Genomic DNA, 20,624 nt, shown 5'->3' with positions numbered 1-20,624 from the left:
CCTTAGCCTCCTGAGTAGCTGGGACTACAGGTGCATACCACCATGCCTGACTAATTTTTTTTTTTTTTTTTTTTTTTTTTGGAGATGGAGTCTTGCTGTATCACCCAGGCTGGAGTGCAGTGGTGCAGTCTCGGCTCACTGCAACTTCAGCCTCCCGGGTTGACCCCATTCTCCTGCCTCAGCCTCCCGAGTAGCTGGGGCTACAAGTGCCCACCACCACGCCTGGTTATTTTTTTGTATTTTTAGTAGAGACGGGGTTTCACTGTGTTAGCCAGGATGGTCTCCATCTCCTCGGCCTCCCAAAGTGCTAGGATTACAGGCTTGAGCCACCGCGCCCTGCCTTTTGTTTGTTTGTTTGTTTTTGAGATGGGGTCTTGCTCTGTCTCCCAGGCTGGAGTGCAATGGTGCAATCTTGGCTCACTCCAACCTCTGCCTCTCGGGTTCAAGTGATTCTCCTGCCTCAGCCTCCTGAGTAGCTGGGACTACAGGCACTGGCCACCGTGCCCAGCTAGTTTTAGTAAAGATGGGAGTTTCACCACATTGGCCAGGATGGTCTCGATCTCCTGACCTCGTGATCTGCCTGCCTCGGCCTCCCAAAGTGCTGGGATTACAGGCGTGAGCCACCACACCCGGCCGTAATCGGTTCTTACTTGATGGAAGGAAACAGACAATTCACACCTTTTTCCCATAGTCTCCATCCACCCACACAAACATGTGTGAAACAAATGGTTTCTAATTTACCACACCCCACCTGTCATCCACTTATTTGGGCAAATGCTGTCTCACATGCTATACAAAAAAGAGGTAAGGTCTTTGCCAAGAAGAGGCTGCATATGGATCCCTGAGTCCTACTATGACAGTCGTCCTTTTTTTCTTTCCAGAATGCCATTGACATCCTGGGCTTCAGCTCAGAGGAGAAAGTTGGGATCTACAAACTGACGGGAGCCGTGATGCATTATGGGAACATGAAGTTCAAGCAGAAGCAGCGTGAGGAGCAGGCGGAGCCGGACGGCACCGAAGGTAACCGGGAAAAGGGATGCGATTGGGTCCCAGTGTGTTCGCGTGTGGGCGAGGCCACGTAAGATAAACTGCATTCATTTCAAGAGCTATTCTTCCAAAACTGCATAAATCAAATCTAGGTTTCCTGAAGCTCATTGTAGCATGCACCAGGAGTCTGCTCACTCAGTCAAGGACTCTTAGAGTGGTGAATCCTTGAAAAACAAGGATTTTTTTTTTTGTTTTGAGGCGGAGTCTCGCTCTGCCACCCGGGCTGGAGAGCAGTGGCGCGATCTCGGCTCACTGCAAGCTCCACCTCCCGGGTTCACGCCATTCTCCTGCCTCAGCCTCCCAAGTAGCTGGGACTACAGGCGGCCGCCGCCATGCCCGGCTAATTTTTAAGTATTTTTTAGTAGAGACAGGGTTTCACCGTGTTAGTCAGGATGGTCTGGATCTCGTGACCTCGTGATCCGCCTGCCTCGGCCTCCCAAAGTGCTGGGATTACAGGCGTGATGTGCCTGTTTTTTTTAAGGTGGACTCTCATGAGACAATATTGTTAGGTGAACTTCTCTTTCTCTCCACCAGAATGCAGTCTTCATCACTCAGGCCTAAAATGATATGGTAAAGTGGAAGCCAAGTTTTCTTCCTCCCATCACCTGCACCCCAGCATCTGTTGAAATTGGCCCTGAACCAAGAATGGTGAACAGTTCTTCCTCCCCATAACTCTCACCTGGCTGATCCTACCGCCACCCTCTGCCTCATCCCTAAGAGGCCTGGAACTAGAGCAGAGGGCAGCAGGAAGGGCTGAGCAGTGACTGACTCCCCCCGCCCCCCACCCCGCCCCGATACATCCTGCTCATTAGACTTCTTAGCGCTCATGATGCGTCTTACAAGTTCCTTGAATTAAAGCCTGGCAACATGAATGGTTCCTGATAATTCTGCCTTTTGATCACAGCCCCACGGTGTGTGAAGCAGTACGCTTTAAACTCTCAAGTAATAAAAAGGAAGTGCAGCCATAAAGTAAAGGGTGGAAAAATCTACAAAACCTTATCAGTGTCCCATAAAGGCTCAGCAGCCTCCTATCCTAGGCCTGCCTGGGATGATTCTCCCTTTCTATTAACTCAGAGTCACCTGATTGGTCACCTCATCATGGGAGTTGTACAGGTTCCACTGCACTCAAGTAAAGGAGATTATACAAGGCATGTACACCAGGGGGCACACCTTGGCTGCCATCCTAGAATCCTGCCCATCACAGTGGAGGGGACTCCAAGTCTTCACACAGGAAACACTTCTGACTGGGGCAATCAGGGAAGGCTTCCTGATAGAAGGGGCACTGACTTGGACTTTGAGGGATGAGTAGGATTCTGAAAAATTGGAGAAGAGATCAGTTCAAGCAGAAGAAATGTCATGAGCAGGCCGGGCACGGCAGCTCATGCCTGTAATCCCAGCACTTTGGGAGGCCAAGGTGGGTGGATCATCTGAGGTCAGAGGTCGAGACTATCCTGGCTAACACGGTGAAACCCCCTCTCTACTAAAATACAAAAAATTAGCCGGGTGTGGTGGCGGGCACCTGTAATCCCAGCTACTTGGGAGACTGAGGCAGGAGAATGGCGTGAACCTGGGAGGCAGAACTTGCAGTGAGCTGAGATCACACCACTGCACTCCATCCTGGGCAACATTGCAAAACTCCAAAAAAAAAAAGTAGTAGTCCCTGGGGAGCAGCATTTCTCTGCCTTTTTGATGAGCTCAGTACAGGCCACCAGGTCATTCTCAAATGAACATCTGCTGAAATATATGCAAACATATAACCCATGATCTATAGGAAACAGCCAAAAGTCAACTGCTTTTGACCATCTCCAAACATTTGAAGGCAGGGTCAGGTTTCATACTTCTCTTTCAACTATGAGCGTGGTACTTTGCTTAAATTAGGAAGGTGCCTCGTGTATATTGACAACTGTCCAAGTGGTGGCTCCTTTACTCATATAACATTTTAATGTATTGTCAGACTCCAACATAACTATGTAATTAATTTTTATTTTTTTGAGTCAGAGTCTTGCTCTTGTCACCCAGACTGGAGTGCAATGGCATGATCTCGGCTCACTGCAACCTCCACCTCCCGGGTTCAAGTGATTCTTCTTCCTCAGCCTCCTGAGCAGCTGGGATTACAGGCGCTCGCCACTATGCCAGGCTGATTTTTGTATTTTTAGTACAGGCAGGGCCATGTTGGCCAGGCTGGTCTTGAACTCCTGACCTCAGGTGATCCACCCGCCTCAGCCTCCCAAAGTGCTGGGATTATAGGCATGAACCACCATGCCTGGCCTGTAATTAACATTTTTTTAATGAAATCAAAATATCAGTAGGTCAGGATTGGCCAAGAAGCTTTTTATTGTTAAAAGTTGCATCTAGGGCCAGGCGTGGTGGCTCAAGCCTGTAATCCCAGCACTTTGGGAGGCCGAGATGGGTGGATCACGCGGTCAGGACATCGAGACCATCCTGGCTAAGACAGTGAAACCCCGTCTCTACTAAAAAATACAAAAAACTAGCCGGGCAAGGTGGCGGGCGCCTGCAGTCCCAGCTACTAGGGAGGCTGAGGCATGAGAATGGCATAAACCCGGGAGGCAGAGCTTGCAGTGAGCTGAGATCCAGCCACTGTACTCCAGCCCGGGCAACAGAGAGAGACTCCGTCTCAAAAAAAAAAAAAAAAACAGTTGCATCTAGGAGGCAAATTGGAAGTTCTTGAGAACCATGGGGCCCTGGACTATGGGACTGAAGTTTCAGTGAACAAGTTCAGACCTGGTACAGATACGACAACATGAAAACATCTAAGAGAATGACAGAAAACACTTTTCTTCCAGAAAACACTTCTTTCTCCCCAGAAGCCAGGGGCTGACTGGACACTTTAGCAGCTACTGTTTTTGCATGATGCCATTTTTTTCTCTTCCTTCAGTGGCTGACAAAGCCGGATACCTGATGGGACTGAATTCTGCAGAAATGCTGAAGGGCCTGTGCTGTCCAAGGGTGAAGGTTGGGAATGAGTATGTCACTAAAGGGCAAAATGTCCAGCAGGTAATGGAGATGCTCTGATCCGGTTGATTGAGATCTTTTGTTATTTGAGCCATTGTTTTAAAGTTCTTTCAGTTGCAGGTGTCAGAAAATGCACATGAAACCAGCTTTCACATTAAGAGAAAAATCATTTTTAGGCTTCAGAGGCAACCGAAGGAATGCAAATCATTGAGTGCCCATTGGACGCCATGAGGACCTGGAATTAGAAAGTGAAGAGCCCTCTGGAGCCAGGCAGCCTCCCTCCAGCTCCTCTGGGGTTCATGGGCTGTTGACTGTCTCCTCTGTTGTGTCCTTGCTAAGCAGATAAGTTTCCTGGACCTCTCTTGCCTGTGGCCACTCCATAGCTCCCAAGTTTATATCTCTGTGTTTCCAGCCTCACCCTGAGACTGAAACCAGTGTCTTTTGATCCCAATTCCAAATTCTTAGGAGAGATACTCAATTAATCCAACCTGGATCAAGTGTTCACCTCTGGTCTAATTAAGTGTGGCCAGGGGCTGGAGTCATGTGCTATAACCACGTTGTTGGAAAAATATCTTTGTAAATAGGATAGTTCTCAAAGAAAGGGGAACAGCGTGGGCTGGGCAAACACCTCACAAAATATTTAATATTATGTTGAATGATCTGAAATTGCCAATATTCAACTGCTTTTGATTTTCTTTTTTTCTTTTCTCTTTTTTTTTTTTTGAGACAGAGTCTCGCTATGTTGCAGGCTGGAGTGCAGTGGTACAATCTTGGCTCACTGCAACCTCCGCCTCCCAAGTTCAAGTGATTCTCCTGCCTCAGCCTCCTGAATAGTTGGAACTACAGGCACATGCCACCATACCTGGTTAATTTTTGTATTTTTAGTAAAGACGGGGTTTCACCATGTTGGCCAGGATGGTCTCGATCTCCTGACCTCGTGATCCACCCGCCTCAGCCTCCCAGAGGGTTGGGATTACAGGCATGAGCCACCACGTCCAGTCAACAGTTTTTGATTTTCAAGTCAATTTCATATGTTTCAACTTAATGCAGCCATAGAAACACTAACTCAAGGGTTGAGTGGGTGATCCTTTTTCAAGGTGACCAACTCGGTGGGTGCTCTGGCCAAAGCCGTCTACGAGAAGATGTTCCTGTGGATGGTCACCCGCATCAACCAGCAGCTGGACACCAAGCAGCCCAGGCAGTACTTCATCGGGGTCTTGGACATTGCTGGCTTTGAGATCTTTGATGTGAGCTGTGGCCTTCTACTTTCTTGTCTGCTTTGCTGAATCTCCAATGTATTTTCCAAGGTCACTCAAATTCTTTGGTATTTGAATCACCCAGTTCAACAGCCTGGAGCAGCTGTGCATCAACTTCACCAACGAGAAACTGCAACAGTTTTTCAACCACCACATGTTCGTGCTGGAGCAGGAGGAGTACAAGAAGGAAGGCATCGAGTGGGAGTTCATTGACTTCGGGATGGACCTGGCTGCCTGCATCGAGCTCATCGAGAAGGTAGAGAAATACTGCTCCCCAGGTCAGCTCCTCCTTGGTGGGGACCCTCCCCTTCTTGCTCTGATTCTTTTCTGCTCACAGATTGGTGCCCCCAGCCCCCAGGCTGCAAGACTTCAGAAAGATCACTGAATGTCTTTGTGCAGAGAGAATGAATGTCCTAAATCTGTTTTGACACTTAAAAAGGCTTATTGGGTCATTAAATCCAAGGGCTCAGTTATCTGCAAGAATGTGATAAAGCCCCAGTAAGGACTGTGGCATTTCTTATCTATTTGACTTACCCAAAGACCAAAGCAGGTGGAACCGTGCAGCAGTATGGCTCTTGGAGGGATGTTACTATGAAAATAGGAGTGGACATTAACTTTTTTTTTTTTTTTTGAGATGGAGTCTCACTCTGTCACCTAGGCTGGAGTGTAGTGGTGCAGTCTCGGTTCACTGCAACCTCTGCCTCCCAGGTTCAAGCGATCCTCCTGCCTCAGCCTCCTGAATAGCTGGGACTACAGGTGCCCGCCACCACGCCCGGATAAATTTTTTTTTATTATTATTTTTTTATTTTTAGTAAAGACGGGGTTTCACCATGTTGGCCAGACTGGTCTTGAACTCCTGACCTTGTGATCCGCCCGCCTCAGCCTCCCAAAGTACTGGGATTACAGACGTGAGCTACCATGCCCGGCTGACATTAACTTTTTAAAAAGGAATTCTCATAACATTTGAGCACTGCTCATGTTTGAATGAGTATATCTTCCTAAGGTGGCTACTGAGAAATTGAGACATTATTGTTCAAAATACTACTCACATTACTTTATGGCTATCTATGAAACTTTACTTTTTGTAAACCTATTGAAAAAAGTGTGCTACATTTATACACACATAATTTCATCCTATATTCTTTTGTTCAGCAGCTATTAATTAAGCACACACTTTATGCCTAGCACTTTCTAGTCATCTCCCAAACAGACCAAGAGACTTGCTCCCCCAGAGCGTACATGCCAGCATTCCTAGTACTGGAGTGAAAGCACCAAAGAAGTTCTTTTGGCTTTTCCAGACCATGGAGCATGGGTATGCACTAGTATATGTGGATGTATAGACTCTGTTATCCTCTTTCCAGCCTATGGGCATCTTCTCCATCCTGGAAGAGGAGTGCATGTTCCCCAAGGCAACAGACACCTCCTTCAAGAACAAGCTGTATGACCAGCATCTTGGAAAGTCCAACAACTTCCAGAAGCCCAAGCCTGCCAAAGGCAAGGCTGAGGCTCACTTCTCGCTGGTGCACTACGCCGGCACCGTGGACTACAACATTGCCGGCTGGCTCGACAAGAACAAGGACCCCCTGAACGAGACTGTGGTGGGGCTGTACCAGAAGTCTTCACTGAAGCTTCTCTCCTTCCTTTTTTCCAACTATGCTGGTGCGGACACAGGTAAAATTCTATCATTTCTTTCCCTCTGTGGGACGTTCTATGTAATTACTTCTAACCCAGAGCTGCTCGTGAAGAATCTTGGAGGGATGTTACTATGAAAACAGGAGTGGACATGAACTTTTTTTTTTTTTTTTTTGAGATGGAGTCTCGCTCTGTCACCTAGGCTGGAGTGCAGTGGTGCGGTCTTGGCTCACTGCAACCTCTGCCTCCCAGGTTCAAGCTTCAGCTGAACTTCACACCTGAGCTTCAGCTGAGTATGATGTTTCTGTCTTTCAGCTCCATTTTTCTTCCTCCTGCTCTTATTCTTCCTCTTCTGTCAGAGATAGAGCTCTATGGAGGTAAACAGGACTTCTCAGTGGCCACGATAGTCAACATCACATTGTTTAATAGTTTTCTATTGAGGTATAATTCACATATAATAAAATTCCCCCTTAAAACCATGTAGTGGTTTTGGCCGGGCACAGTGGCTCAGGCCAGTAATCCTAGCTCTTTGGGAGGCCAAGGCAGGGACCGATCACTTGAGGTCAGGAGTTTGAGACCAGCCTGGCCAATAAGGTGAAACTGCAACCTCCGTCTTCCAGGTTCTAGAGATTCTCCTGCCTCAGCCTCCCAAGTAGCTGGGACTACAGGCATGTGCCACCACACCTGGCTAATATTTTGTATTTTAGTAGAGACAGGCTTTCACCATGTTGGCCAGGATGGTGTTGATCTCCTGACCTCATGATCCGCCCGCCTCGGCCTCCCAAAGTGGTGGGATTAGAGGCGTGAGCCACCGCATCCGTCCCCATGAGCAGATTTCTATTCCTAGCCTCTGGCAACCACTCATCAACTTTCTCTCTCTGTAGATTTGCCTCTCTGGGCATTTCATGTAAATTGAATTATATACTGGATGCTCTTTTGTGTCTGGCTTCTTTCGCTCAGGCTACTGTTCTCAAGGTCTGTTCCTGTTGTAGATGTATCAGGACTTTGTTCTTTCCGATGGACAAATAATAGTTCATTGTATGAATAGATCACATTGTGTCTGCACATTCATCAGCCGATGAACTTTTTGGCTACTGAGCATGATGTTGCTATGAACATCTGTATAAAAGTTTATATGTGAACATATATTGGCAATTCTTTTGGGTATATACAGTACCTAGGAGTAGAGTTGCTGGGTCATATGACAACTGTGTTCAAAGTTTTGAGTAACTTCTGAACTCCTTTCCAAAGTGGCTACACAGGAGCCAGGTGTGGTGGCTCACACCTGTAATCCCAACAGTTTGGGATGCTGAGGCAGAAGGATCATTTGAGGCCAGGGGTTCAAGACCAGTGTGGGCAACATAGAGATCCTGTCTCTAAAACAAAACAACAAAACAAAACAAAATAAAATAAAATACTTAGCCAGAAGTGGTGGTACACACCTGTAGTCCAGCTACTTGGGAACCTGAGCTGGGAGGATCACATGAGGTTGGGTGACTGAGATTACAGTGAGCCATGACTGTGCCACTGCACTCCAGCCTGGATGACAGAGTGAGACCCTATCTCAAATAAATAAATAAGTAACACAAGCCAGTATCACTTTTTAAGATTACCAGTAAATATACTTTTAAAGAGTTACCAACATAGAGTTTTAACATTATATGCCATTTTAAATGCATACATTTAATAAATTCATATAATATATGAAATATAATTATTCGTTAGACAATGAGATCTTTTTTTTTAAATGAAAGCCTAATATCCTCTGGGCAAGGGAATGTAATAAATGGGAAATGGGCACATACGTAAACCTCAATGATGAAAATCATTTTCTTTGAATCTGATCACAATCTCTCTGTAACTACATTGCATAACCTCACCTAGACATAACATCAACTCTAACATAAGACCCTGTGTGGATGTGGATTTGGGGAAGCGGCTTTCCTGCCTTCCCTTCCCCGATCCAAACACACATTCATGCTAGACCCCGGGGACAAAGTGGGGTGAAGGGAAAGGAAGATAGGGGAGACCGGGACATGGCATTTTCCCCCAAGGCTGCATCTTGATTAACTATCAGAGAAAATTGAGTCATTCGGAAAAAGTAGACTCCAAATTAAGACGGTAAGTTGAGTTGTTTCCTTTAGGAAAGAAAAAAAAAACCAACTTATAAAATATTCTTGAGAAAATTCCGTGTTACTACTTTCAGTTACTTACTCATTTAGAGATAAACAGGGATTAAAGAAGAAAAGGAGGTAGATTCATGAAAGAAACTACAAACATTGCCAGGCATGGTCGCTCACACCCATAATCCCAGCACTTTGAGAGGCCAAGTGGGCAGGAGTTCAAGACCAGCCTGGCCAATATGGTGAAACCCATCTCTACTAAAAATACAAAAATTAGCCGGACATGGTGATGCTCGCCTGTAGTCCCAGATACTTGGGAGGCTGAGGCAGGAGAATCGCTTGAACCCGGGAAGCAGAGGTTGCAGGGAGCCTGGGCATCGCAGTGAGACTCTGTCTCAAAACAAACAACAAAAAAAGAAAGAAAAAAAAAAAAGAAGAAAAGAAAGAAAGAAACTACAAACATTAAGAGGGACATCTCAATCTTGTGAATTATTCAGTTTGCTTTCAGGTCTGATTTCTAAAGGAAAGGACTCCCCTTTTATACTGAGAGTTTAAGTTATACTCTCAGTTAAATACTACCCACACCCCATCCCACCTCATTCCCACAATGATAAAGCTGAGGGTTCTCAATCCTGGGTAGTTTGGAGGCATTTTAAAAACAAACTAACAGGCCAGGTACGGTGGCTCACACCTGTAATCCCAGCACTTTGGGAGGCTGAGGTCAGGAGTTCAAGACCAGCCTGGCCAACGTGGTGAAACCTTGTCTCTCCTAAAAATAAAATAAAGAATTAGCCAGGTGTGGTGGTGCGTGCCTGTAGTCTCAGCTACTTGGGAGGCTGAGGCAGGAGAATGGCTTGAACCTGGGAGGTGGAGGTTGCAGTGAGCCGAGACTGTGCCATTGTACTCTAGCCTGGAGGACAGAGCGAGACTCTGTCTAAAACAAACAAAGAAACAAAACCTCAGGTCTCTCATGTCAAAAGGAAACCAGAACCCGGGACTGGGAAGGGGTGGTTCAGGAAGCCCACTCCTGGGTCCTCTGGGATACATCTGACATGCCCTTCTGTGTCTGTCTCTAGGCGACTCCGGGGGGAGCAAGAAGGGCGGGAAGAAGAAGGGCTCCTCTTTCCAGACTGTGTCGGCCGTGTTCAGGGTTAGTGTTTTGGCAGCTTGCACATCCGATTGTTTTTCTGCCCAGTGAAACGGCATTTGCTAAATGTGCTTGTTTTGGTTTATGTCCCAGGAAAATCTAAACAAATTGATGACTAACTTAAGGAGCACCCACCCTCACTTTGTACGATGCCTGATTCCCAATGAGACCAAGACTCCTGGTAAGTACCAGCAGATCTTGGCAAGTATTTGAACAGAACAGGCTGCCCCGAGATAAATGCAGAATTCTGTGGGTGTGCTCTTGGAAAGAGGGATGGTCTGTATCACTTCTGAAAGCGGTCTCTGAAATAGGGTTGCCAGATTTAGCAGATAAAAATACCGGATGTACCCAACACAAAGAAATGATCAATGTTTGAGGTGATGGATATCCCAGTTATGCAGATATGATCTTTGCACATTTCACGCTTGTATCAAAATACCATGTGTACCCCACAAAGATGTTCAACTATTATGTGACCACAAAAATGTTAAAAACCGAATGCCGTATTAAATGTTATTAAATTTCAATTTCAGATAAACAATGAAAAATGTCTTAATATAAATGTGACCCATGCACTATTTGGAATATACTTCCTCCAAAAAAGTATTCATCGTTTATCTGAAATTCACATTGAATGGCACATCTGTATCTTATCTGGCACCCCTACTATGAAATCATATTCAAAATATTGTGTGTATGTGTATAGGCACATCAGATCCACAGCTTTCATAAGATGAAGGCTCTGTTGGCCTCCTTTACCCCAAAGTTAAATACCACTACATTAGGTAAATAATCATCTTAGGTATCCCATAATCAAACTAGCATCAGTAACAACTGTTTGAGGCCGTACTTCATGTCAATCACTTTGTTATATTATCCCGAATCCTTGCAGCAGCTCTCTGCAAGATACACGTATTGATCTCCAGTTTATAAATGAGAAAACTGAGAATCAGAGACTATGTATAAATATAGAACCCCGTGCAATAGAGGGCTCCGTTCACTGTCACTTCATCCCGATTTGCAAACATTCTTGGAATCTAGCTTTTTCAGTGTTATTTGTCACAAAAAGGAAAACCAACTGCCACGTGGAGCTGTGCCTATGGGGTAACGCGCTCACCAGCTGAGCTGTTCTATGCCCAACATGGGCCTCCCAGTTCAGGATTAAACATCCTGCCTCTGCAACATTACAAGTAAACAGAGGTATAGATTGTCGGGGAAAAAAATATATATAGTTCACCTATTACCACGTGACCCTAAGCAGAGCATCTGAGCATTTTCTGCCTCAGCTTTCTTGTCTATAAAACAAGGATACAAGTGGCATTTTTATCTATTATTTCCTTCTTCAATAAGCAGTCATAAAGTGGTTACTCACTTCGCAAGTATCAGCTCATTTAACCCACCTTAGAGGGTTGTCGTGAGGGTTCAATGAGTAAGTGCAAGTCAAGCATTTACAACAGGGCTGAGCACATTGTGAACACCCAGCAAACGTTGGATGTTTATCATTATTACTATTATTATCATCATTATCACTCAGAACTAGAAACTGTAACTCCCCAATAGCCAGGTGTGTTATAGTTAGTGAAACTGCATCTTCCATGAAAGTTAGGTTCTAAAGTCTAAGTCAAAGGTAATAACCAGCTACATCACTGTGATATGCATTATTTGGGGCATCCTGCAGCCTCCTGACCAGTGAGCCAGCTTCTCCAGTGTTGGGAAGAGTGGTTTCTTTGGTTAAGCATCACACAAAATCATTGGCTTTTATGTAGGTCTTGGAAAAAAATCCATTTCCGTTACTGTCGGCGTTGAGTACACGCTTGCATAAATCAAGCATGCTTGTGGCCTGACTCCTCTCTCAGCAGATGGCCTGCAAGGTGGCAGGAGATGGCTTTAAACTGTACCTCTGGGAGGAAGGCTTTTGGTAATCCACTGGCTTACATTATTTTTTTTTTTTTTCTTTTGAGACAGAGCCTTGCTCTGTCGCCAGGCTGGAGTGCAGTGGCGCGATCTCGGCTCACTGCAACCTCCGACTCCCTGGTTCAAGGTATTCTCTTGCCTCAGCCTCCCGAGTAGCTGGGACTACAGGCACCTGCCACCACGCCCAGCTAATTTTTTGTATTTTTAGTAAAGATGGGGTTTCACCATCTTGGCCAGGATGGTCTCGATCTCCTGACCTCGTGATCTGCCCGCCTCAGCCTCCCAAAGTGCTGGGATTACAGGCATGAGCCACTGCGCCCAGCCCTACCTTTTCTTTGGGAAGGTAAAGGTTGCTGAAATGTCTGTCCTTTTCTGTTGTGTTTGCTTCTCCTTAGCTCCGGCACCTACCTCTCTGTTTTCATGTCCATTTCTGGGAATGGCCCAACACTGATACAGAAGCCTGGTGATACCTTAGAAAGCACCTAGTGTGCCCTCTTTATTTTCTAGAAGACTAGAGACTACGGAGATTTCCATGTCTCACCCCAGGGCACCTAGAGCAGGGGCTGGGAGTCACAATCCACGATCAAATCTCAAGTTCCTCCCCACCCACAGGCACATACGGGATTTGCTAGTTGTTCTCCCGAATCCTCCGGGGCTTCACAGGCACAGGTCCTGTGCTCGTCTGCTGAACAGGGAACCTTCAGGAGCAGGCCCCAGCCTCTATTCCTCTCATTCTCCTCGTGCAGCAAACCTGGGGCCTGCTAAGTCTGTGCTGCTGGCTCACCAAAGGCTGGCTTGCTGCTGTTTTTAAATGTAGGTTTTATTATTGTTAAGGGATGGAGAGGCCAACAGACCAGCAGATGGTTACCATTAAAAAGACAGTCATGGCTGGGCATGGTGGCTCACGCCTGTAATCCCAACACTTTGGGAGGCTGAGGCGGGTGGATCACCTGAGGTCAGGAGTTTGAGACCAGCCAAACATGGTGAAACCCCGTCTCGACTAAAAATACAAAAATTAGCCTGGCGTAGTGGCGCATGCCTGCAATCCCAGCTACTTGGGAGGCTGAGGCAGAATTGCTTGTACCCGGGAGGCGGAGGTTGCAGTGAGCCGAGATTGCGCCACTGCACCCCAGCCTCAGTGACAGACGGAGACTCCGTCTCAAAAAAAAAAAAAAAAAAGGCCGGGCGCGGTGGCTCAAGCCTGTAATCCCAGCACTTTGGGAGGCCGAGGCGGGTGGATCACGAGGTCAGGAGATCGAGACTATCCTGGCTAACATGGTGAAACCCCGTCTCTACTAAAAATACAAAAAACTAGCCGGGCGTGGTGGCGGGCGCCTGTAGTCTCAGCTACTTGGGAGGCTGAGGCGGGAGAATGGCGTGAACCCGGGAGGCGGAGCTTGCAGTGAGCCGAGATCAGGCCACTGCACTCCAGCCTGGGAGCACAGCAAGACTCCGTCTCAAAAAAAAAAAAAAAGATGCAGTGCTCGAGAGGAGGGGGCCTGCCACAGAGGGCCATGAGGGGAAGCACCAGGGCTAGGTTTGGGGGTGGGGGAGTAAGGAGAAATCACAGGCCAGAGCCTTGAGGGTCGTTCCCATGGGATGGAGTCAGTGAGGAAGCATGAACAGGCCAGGCAGGTTCAGCACTGGCAAGTTTGAATGGTTTCAGCAGACGTCAAAACGTAGGGACTTTCTCAAGTTGGCCGGTACCCGGGGCCCTGAGGTGACCAGGGCAGGGAAATATTGACCCACAGTGTAAGAGTCCTGTGAGAGCCTGACAAAGGTAGGGGTTGGGGGTTAATGGCTTTGGATAGTTGGTTTGCATGTGAAAGATGTGCTTGCGGGAATTTGTTTGCTATCTCCTGGAATTAGCTAGCCCCCAGGAAGGGCAGTCTCTCCTGGGCCGGCAAGGCCCCAAGATGCCAGAGCATCATAAGATACAGCATATTTCAAAAGCATGGCGAACACCACTGCCCATGGAGGCAAAGATGGCTGGAGAAAGGAGTGGGATGGAAGTGATACACTTGGAGAAGTAAAGAGGAAAAACCCTTCAGCAATTGAAGCAGAGGAATGAGAGAATAGCTCAGGGAAATTTTTAGAAGTTTTGCACGTTGGTACAAAACCAAAGGAGGCCCTTTACATGGACCTGATAGAAAACAACTCAGGCCAGGTTTGAGGAAAAACAGAGCAAGCCCTAAGAGAACTCAGCTCGGGATTCCGAGTCTGCACAAACCAGAGGGGCCCTGTGAGGGAGGAGAGTCCCGTATCGGCTCTGCTATGGCCTTGCAAAGCCCTTCACCTCTCTGGGCCTCAGTCTCCCCCAGGGCCCTGCCACCCCATAGGATGCCTCTGCAGGAATTAGAAAAGATCTCTCAGTCCAAGTGGGACACGGCCCTTAACAGGATGGACAGCCTGGCAAGCATGGTGGCAGCTCTGGCCTCCCCACCATAAAATGATGGTCCTTTCGGCTTTCTTCTGGCTCTAGAAGCTTCAATTCTCTTGTAATTATGCCTTTTTCTCTCTGCTCCTGGCGCTTAAGAAGAAAGAGGCCTCAGCCACATGGTTAACGCAAGTGTTAATCATGCCTGCTTTCACCATTTTAACCGCTATACTGATCTTTTCTCTCTCTCTTTTTTTTTTTTTTCAAGACAGGGTCTCACTCTGTCGTTCAGGCTGGAGTGCAATGGTGCAATCTCAGCTCACTGCAACCTCTGCGTCCTAGGTTTAAGCAATCCTCCTGCCTCAGCCTCCTGAGTAGCTGGTATTACAGGGACACACCACACCCCCCAGCTAATTTTTTGTATTTTTAGTAGAGACAGGGTTTCACCATGTTGGCCAGGGTGGTGTCGAACTCCTGACCTCAGGCAATCCGCCCACCTCTGCCTCCCAAAGCGCTGGGATTACAGGCGTGAGCCACCGCGCCCGGCCTGTACTCATCTTAACTCAGTTAATCCTCAACCGCCTGACGAAGTAGATACTACAGGTTGCATATCCCTTTATCTGAAATGCTTGGGACCAGGAGTGTTTTACACTTCAAATTTCTGTGGCTATTGGAATATCTTATGAGCCTAATGAGATATCTTGGGATGGGACTAAGTCTAAACACAAAATTCATCTGTTTCATATGGGTCTTATACACATAGCCCTAAAGTAATTGTATAGAATATTAATTTTATACATGAAACAGTTTTGGCTGCAATCTGCCTCATGAGCTCAGTTGTGGAATTCTCCACTGTGGCATCAGGTTGGAGCTCAAAGTTTTCAGGCTTTGAATTTTCTGATTGGGGATGCTCAATCTACATTATTATCCTTATTTCACAAATAGAGAAATTGAGGCAGAGACAGCCCAAGTCCACAAAGCTAGTAAACAGCACAGCTGGGATCTTAACCGCTCAGAATCAGCATCTGAGAGCTCATGGGAGTCGAATTAGACCGTTTCTAAGGTTGTCTCCACATCGGCGGTTCTATGAATTTCTTTTTTAAATTATTTTATTTATTTATTTATTTATTTAAGACTGAGTCTTGCTCTGTCACCCATGCTGGAGTGCAGTGGCACGATCTCGGCTCACTGCAACCTCCGCCTCCCGGGTTCAAGCAATTCTCCTGACTCAGCCTCCCGAGTAGCTGAGACTACAGGTGCCTGCCACCACACCCAGCTAATTTTTGTATTTTTAGTAGAGATGGGGTTTCACCATGTTGGCCAGGCTGGTCTCGAACTCCTGACCTCAGGTGATCTGCCCACCTTGGCCTTCCAAGTGCTGGGATTACAGGTGTTGAGCCGCTGCACCTGGCTGGTTCTCTGAATGTCTGAGACATTTTCTCCTTGCTCTTAACCATGTTTTCTCTAGATAATCACCGCCTGATAGGACTTTCAGAAATGATTAAATGCCCCATGTCTGCACTATTTAATAGAGTGGCCACCGTTACAGGAAATGTTTACATTTACATGAAAAGTTTTAAAATGTTAATTAATTTTTAATGTTAATGAATTTAAATGTAAATAGCCACATGTGGCTGGTCACTACTGTATCTGACAGTGCAGTTCTACCAAAGCCTTGAAAAATCATCTAATTGTATAGTGATGTCTCCTCACAGCTACCAGGGAAGCATGTGGGCATTCTGGAAGCTTCCCTAAGGTTAAGTCAAAGCCAGCTTTGGCCCCACCCCCCTCCCAGCAACTTAGGGAGTCCACAAAGAGAAGCCATCAGGTTGCCGTAGCCCCTCTCCTCTAACCCCTCACACAGACCTGAGACAGAATTTTCTCCATCCTAGTTTGATCTGTGCCTGACCCAGGCTGGTTACCACGAGCATCCATGTTACCTCCCCAGGGGGGCATGCCCCTCTGACTCCTCGCCTTCCAGCCAAGCTCCATTTCTCCCCCAATTCCTAGAGCAGGGGCTGAGTGGTCAGCAGATGACCGCCACCCTGCCTTCAACCCCGCTCTGGGTCCCCTCCCATGGTCTCCTCTTCTTTTTTTCTTTCTTTTTTATTATTATTATTATTATTTATTATTTTGAGACAGAGTTTCACTCTTGTTGCCTAGGCTGGAGTGCAAGGGCTCAATCTCAGCTCACTGCAACCTCCACCCCCTGTGTTCAAGCAATTCTCCTGCCTCAGCCTCCCAAGTAGCTGGGATTATAAGTGTGTGCCACCACGCCTGGCTAATTTTTGTATTTTTAGTAGAAACTGGGTTTCACCATGTTGGCCAGGCTGGTCTTGAACTCCTGACCTCAGGCGATACGCCCACCTCGGCCTCCCAAAGTGCTGGGATTATAGGCATGAGCCACCGCGCCCAGCCGGCCTCCTCTTCTTTGCTGGGTTACTCTTCTGCAGCCGCAGCCTGCAGATTTTTCCATCCCCATCCTTGTGTAGATGCAAGAAGACATCTCAGGTTATCCCACAGGAAGCCCAAGTGCACCCCGTATTCACTCTGCCCCCTTTTGCAGCCTTGCTACAGAGTCAGGGCTGAGGACAGAAAGCACAATGCTTTGGCTCTTACTGCCATGGTTATGGGGTGCTAGCATCTCCCCAAGAGGTTGGGATTATTTCTACTGTGGGACCTGCAGGCAGGCTCCAGCCACTCCCAGCCCTCTACCTTGGAGCTGGCACTGACTCTGCCACTCAAGTGTGGATGTGCTGGAGGGTTTCATGGTGCCTCAGACCACCAACAACAAATGAAGGGGTCACAGGCACACCTCTGGGACGTTCTCTCTCCAGGTGTGATGGATCACTACTTGGTCATGCACCAGCTGCGCTGTAACGGGGTCCTCGAGGGCATCCGGATTTGCAGAAAGGGATTCCCTAGCCGGATCCTCTATGCTGACTTCAAGCAGCGGTAGGTTCCCTCTCTCCTGTGCATCTCTCTCCTTCCGAGGGCAACTTCTGCATTCCCCAGAGACACTCTTCGGCCTGGGTATTTGCTGAGCTCCCAAGCCTCCCAGAGTTTCCACGGACTTCATCTCTTGCTGGAGGAACTGACACTATGCCCACAGTGAGTGCTGGGCACTCCAAGTGGTTCCAAATTCAGAGCCCAGACCCTCTAGCCTGATTGCGACTATAGGCCAGGATGTCTCAACTTCTGAACTATGGACATTCAGGCTAGACATTCAGTCCTTTATTGTGGAGGCTGTGCTGGGTGTGGGAGGATTTTAGCAGTAACCCTGCCCTCTACTCAGAGATGTGGTAGCGAACCACACCCCTCCCGGCTAAGCTGTGACAATCAAAACTCTCCAGACATTGCCAAATCACCCCCAGCTGAGGCCCGCAGCTCTAGACTAACTCTGTTCTCTGAGCCGCCATTGGGGTGTGCAAGTCCAGGCCTCATCCAGGATGGAAGACAGGAAAGGACCTTCCAGAAGTAGGAGAACCAAGGTCTGCAGGTCACGGTTGATTTCAAGGCTCTTTTAAGCCAGAGAAGAATCATTTCCTCTGAAAGCAAACTTCCCGCCATGCACTCAGCTGGGCTTCCTTCTTTCACGCTTCTCTCCCACCCACCGTGGCCCCCTTGCTAGAATCAGCCCCTAGCTATTCCCATCTCCCAGACCAGCTGTACAATATTCCGCTTCCTCCTAAGGCTGGAACAGGAGAAGATTCTAGAAGGCCTGGTCTCAGCTATGAAGCCTTTCCAGGGATTGGAATCCATTCAGGAAATGTCCTCTCTCCTTAGGTACCGGATCCTCAATGCCAGTGCTATCCCTGAAGGGCAGTTCATTGATAGCAAAAACGCCTCAGAGAAGCTCCTGAACTCCATCGATGTGGACCGGGAGCAGTTCAGGTTCGGCAACACCAAGGTGAGTACAGGCGAGGCTGGGACTCCCCTAGTAACCTCACAGCCCTGGGCTGCTTGTTAGCTGATCCCTTTCCCCTTCTGGTGCACCTGACCGTCCTTGCCCAGTCGCCCAGGTAAAGGGAGCTCTGTGTCTAGATAGAGAGAGTTTATCTCCCTATTGGTTTGTATGTGGCTGGAAGCTTAGACTGGAAGCCTGAGCCCCACCATGCAGCAAGGATGGGAAAAGCCAATGGGGAACTCTAGTGTCCCAGAGGTAAGAAAGAGCCGAAAAGAGAGGAGAACGTAGAGAGGACTCCACGGACACTGAGGCCTTGAGAAGAATGACTTATAACTAATAAAACCAGCTACCAGGCAGGGTGCAGTGGCTCATGCCAATAATCCCAGTGCTTCTGGGAGGCTGAAGTAGGATTGCTTGAGGCCAGGAGAAGGAGGCTGCAGTGCGCTTGACCATCCTACTGCACTCCAGCCGGGGCAACAGAGTGAAGCCCTGTCTCAAAAAACAAAGACAAAGACAAACTAGCTACCATTTATTGAGCACGTGAGTATCAGCCCCGTGAGAAGCCTCCTGCACGTACTTCACTGACTCCTCACTATCCAGCGAGGTGGGAGTGATGGTGACAAGGATGGCACTGACTCTTCAGGTTCTTGGGAGGTTGAGAAACTGACTCAAGGTCACACATGGATAGATAGTAAGTGGCAAAGGTCAGCTTCAAATCCTGGCCTGCCTCCATAAGATTCATATCTCAGAAAGGGGCAGGCTGGGGGTCCCCACCAAGGAAAAGCCTGCTGGCCCCAGAGGGCACTTGGTTTCCCTGGACTGTTACAGAGGGAGCGGGTGAAGTGGGCCTGAGGGTAGGACCAACGTTCCCGGATGTACAGAGAAAGAGAGTGAAGCCAACGCATCTGTGAGTCTCTCTGATCTGGGCACGATCGCATCCCATGGTTTCTTTCTGGACTCATCTTTGTTTCCTGTACGTGAGCTCTGTCAGAACTGGTCTCTGTGGGTTGGTGGGGCCTGGAACAGGTTTTTTGTTGTTGTTGTTTTGGGTTTTTGTTGTTGTTGTTTTGTTTGTTTTGTTTTGAGACAAAGTCTTGCTCTGTCACCCAGGCTGGAGTGCAATGGCGCAATCTCTGCTCACTGCAACCTCCACCTCCCAGGCTCGAGTGATGCTCCAGCCTCAGCCTCCTGAGTATCTGGGATTACAGGTGCCCGGATACCACCACACCTGGATAATTTTTGTGTTTTTAGTAGAGACAGGGTTTCACCATGATGGCCAGGCTGGTCTCGAACTGCTGACCTCAAATGATCTGCCTGCCTCGGCCTCCCAAAGAGTTGGGATTACAGGCATGAGCCACCGCACCTGGCCTGGAACAGACTCTGGAACAGGCTGCCTCACTGCCCAGGAGGGGCCACTGAGGAGACCAGAGTCACAGAGAAGCAAGTCCTGGAAACGGAATTGCTGCCCCTGCCATGCTCTGAGGTTGAGGCTCAGAGTTGGGCAGAAACAGGCTCCCTCAAGGGCCCAGCTGAACACCTGCTGGGGAAAAAGATCAAGGCTCCTCTGTGTTTTAATGCAGGTGTTTTTCAAAGCTGGGCTCCTGGGGCTTTTGGAGGAGATGAGAGACGAGAAGCTGGTGACGCTAATGACGCGCACGCAGGCCGTGTGCAGGGGCTACCTGATGCGGGTGGAGTTCAAGAAGATGATGGAGAGGAGGTGACACAGACCCTCACCTCCACCTTATCCTGCCCTCTCTGCTTAGCAGCTGATTGTCGCTCCCTGCTTTTCGTCTTGGGATATCCATGTGCTTGCTCTTTCTTTCCTTCATTTGTGTAACCCACATCTACTGAGCGGCAATCCTGGGCTGGGAGCTCTGCATGGCACTGGGGAGACAGAAATGAACCCTGCCTCACAGGGTCATAAAGGAGTGGGAAGCAGACACGTGCATGGCTGGTTTTAATGCCTGTGACAAGCGCAATGTTCATGTTATAGTCGGGGGATAGGGAACTGGCAAGAATAAGCAGCTAGCCTAGTTGGGGGGTTGGAGTTGGCATGAAGATGCCAGCAAGAAGGAAGCACTTTTTTTTTTTGAGACAGAGTCTTGCTCTGTCATCCAGGCTGGAGTACAGTGGCACAATCTCAGCTCACTGCAACCTCCACCTTCCAGGTTCAAGTGACCTTCCTGCCTCAGCCTCCCTAATAGCTGGGATCATAGGCGTGTACCACCATGCCTGGCTAATTTATATA

The 20,624-nt window shown here is 48.0% G+C and overlaps 1 protein-coding gene across 1 annotated transcript in view; it reads left to right on the top strand.

Moving 5' to 3' along the window:
- The window catches only part of MYH13 (myosin heavy chain 13), a 72,446-nt gene that overhangs the window by 19,686 nt on the left and 32,136 nt on the right, over nt 1–20,624 (top strand). The window contains exons 12-21 of the mRNA XM_025362001.1: nt 882–1,020; nt 3,944–4,062; nt 5,118–5,267; nt 5,362–5,532; nt 6,638–6,947; nt 10,108–10,181; nt 10,272–10,359; nt 17,307–17,424; nt 18,256–18,379; nt 19,957–20,093. Of these exons, the coding sequence (XP_025217786.1) occupies nt 882–1,020; nt 3,944–4,062; nt 5,118–5,267; nt 5,362–5,532; nt 6,638–6,947; nt 10,108–10,181; nt 10,272–10,359; nt 17,307–17,424; nt 18,256–18,379; nt 19,957–20,093 (1,430 nt within the window). The remainder of the gene's footprint in view (nt 1–881; nt 1,021–3,943; nt 4,063–5,117; nt 5,268–5,361; nt 5,533–6,637; nt 6,948–10,107; nt 10,182–10,271; nt 10,360–17,306; nt 17,425–18,255; nt 18,380–19,956; nt 20,094–20,624) is intronic.

Source organism: Theropithecus gelada, chromosome 16 (assembly GCF_003255815.1).
Source record: "Theropithecus gelada isolate Dixy chromosome 16, Tgel_1.0, whole genome shotgun sequence".
NCBI lineage: Eukaryota > Metazoa > Chordata > Mammalia > Primates > Cercopithecidae > Theropithecus > Theropithecus gelada.
This window is presented reverse-complemented; position numbering and strand designations above follow the sequence as displayed.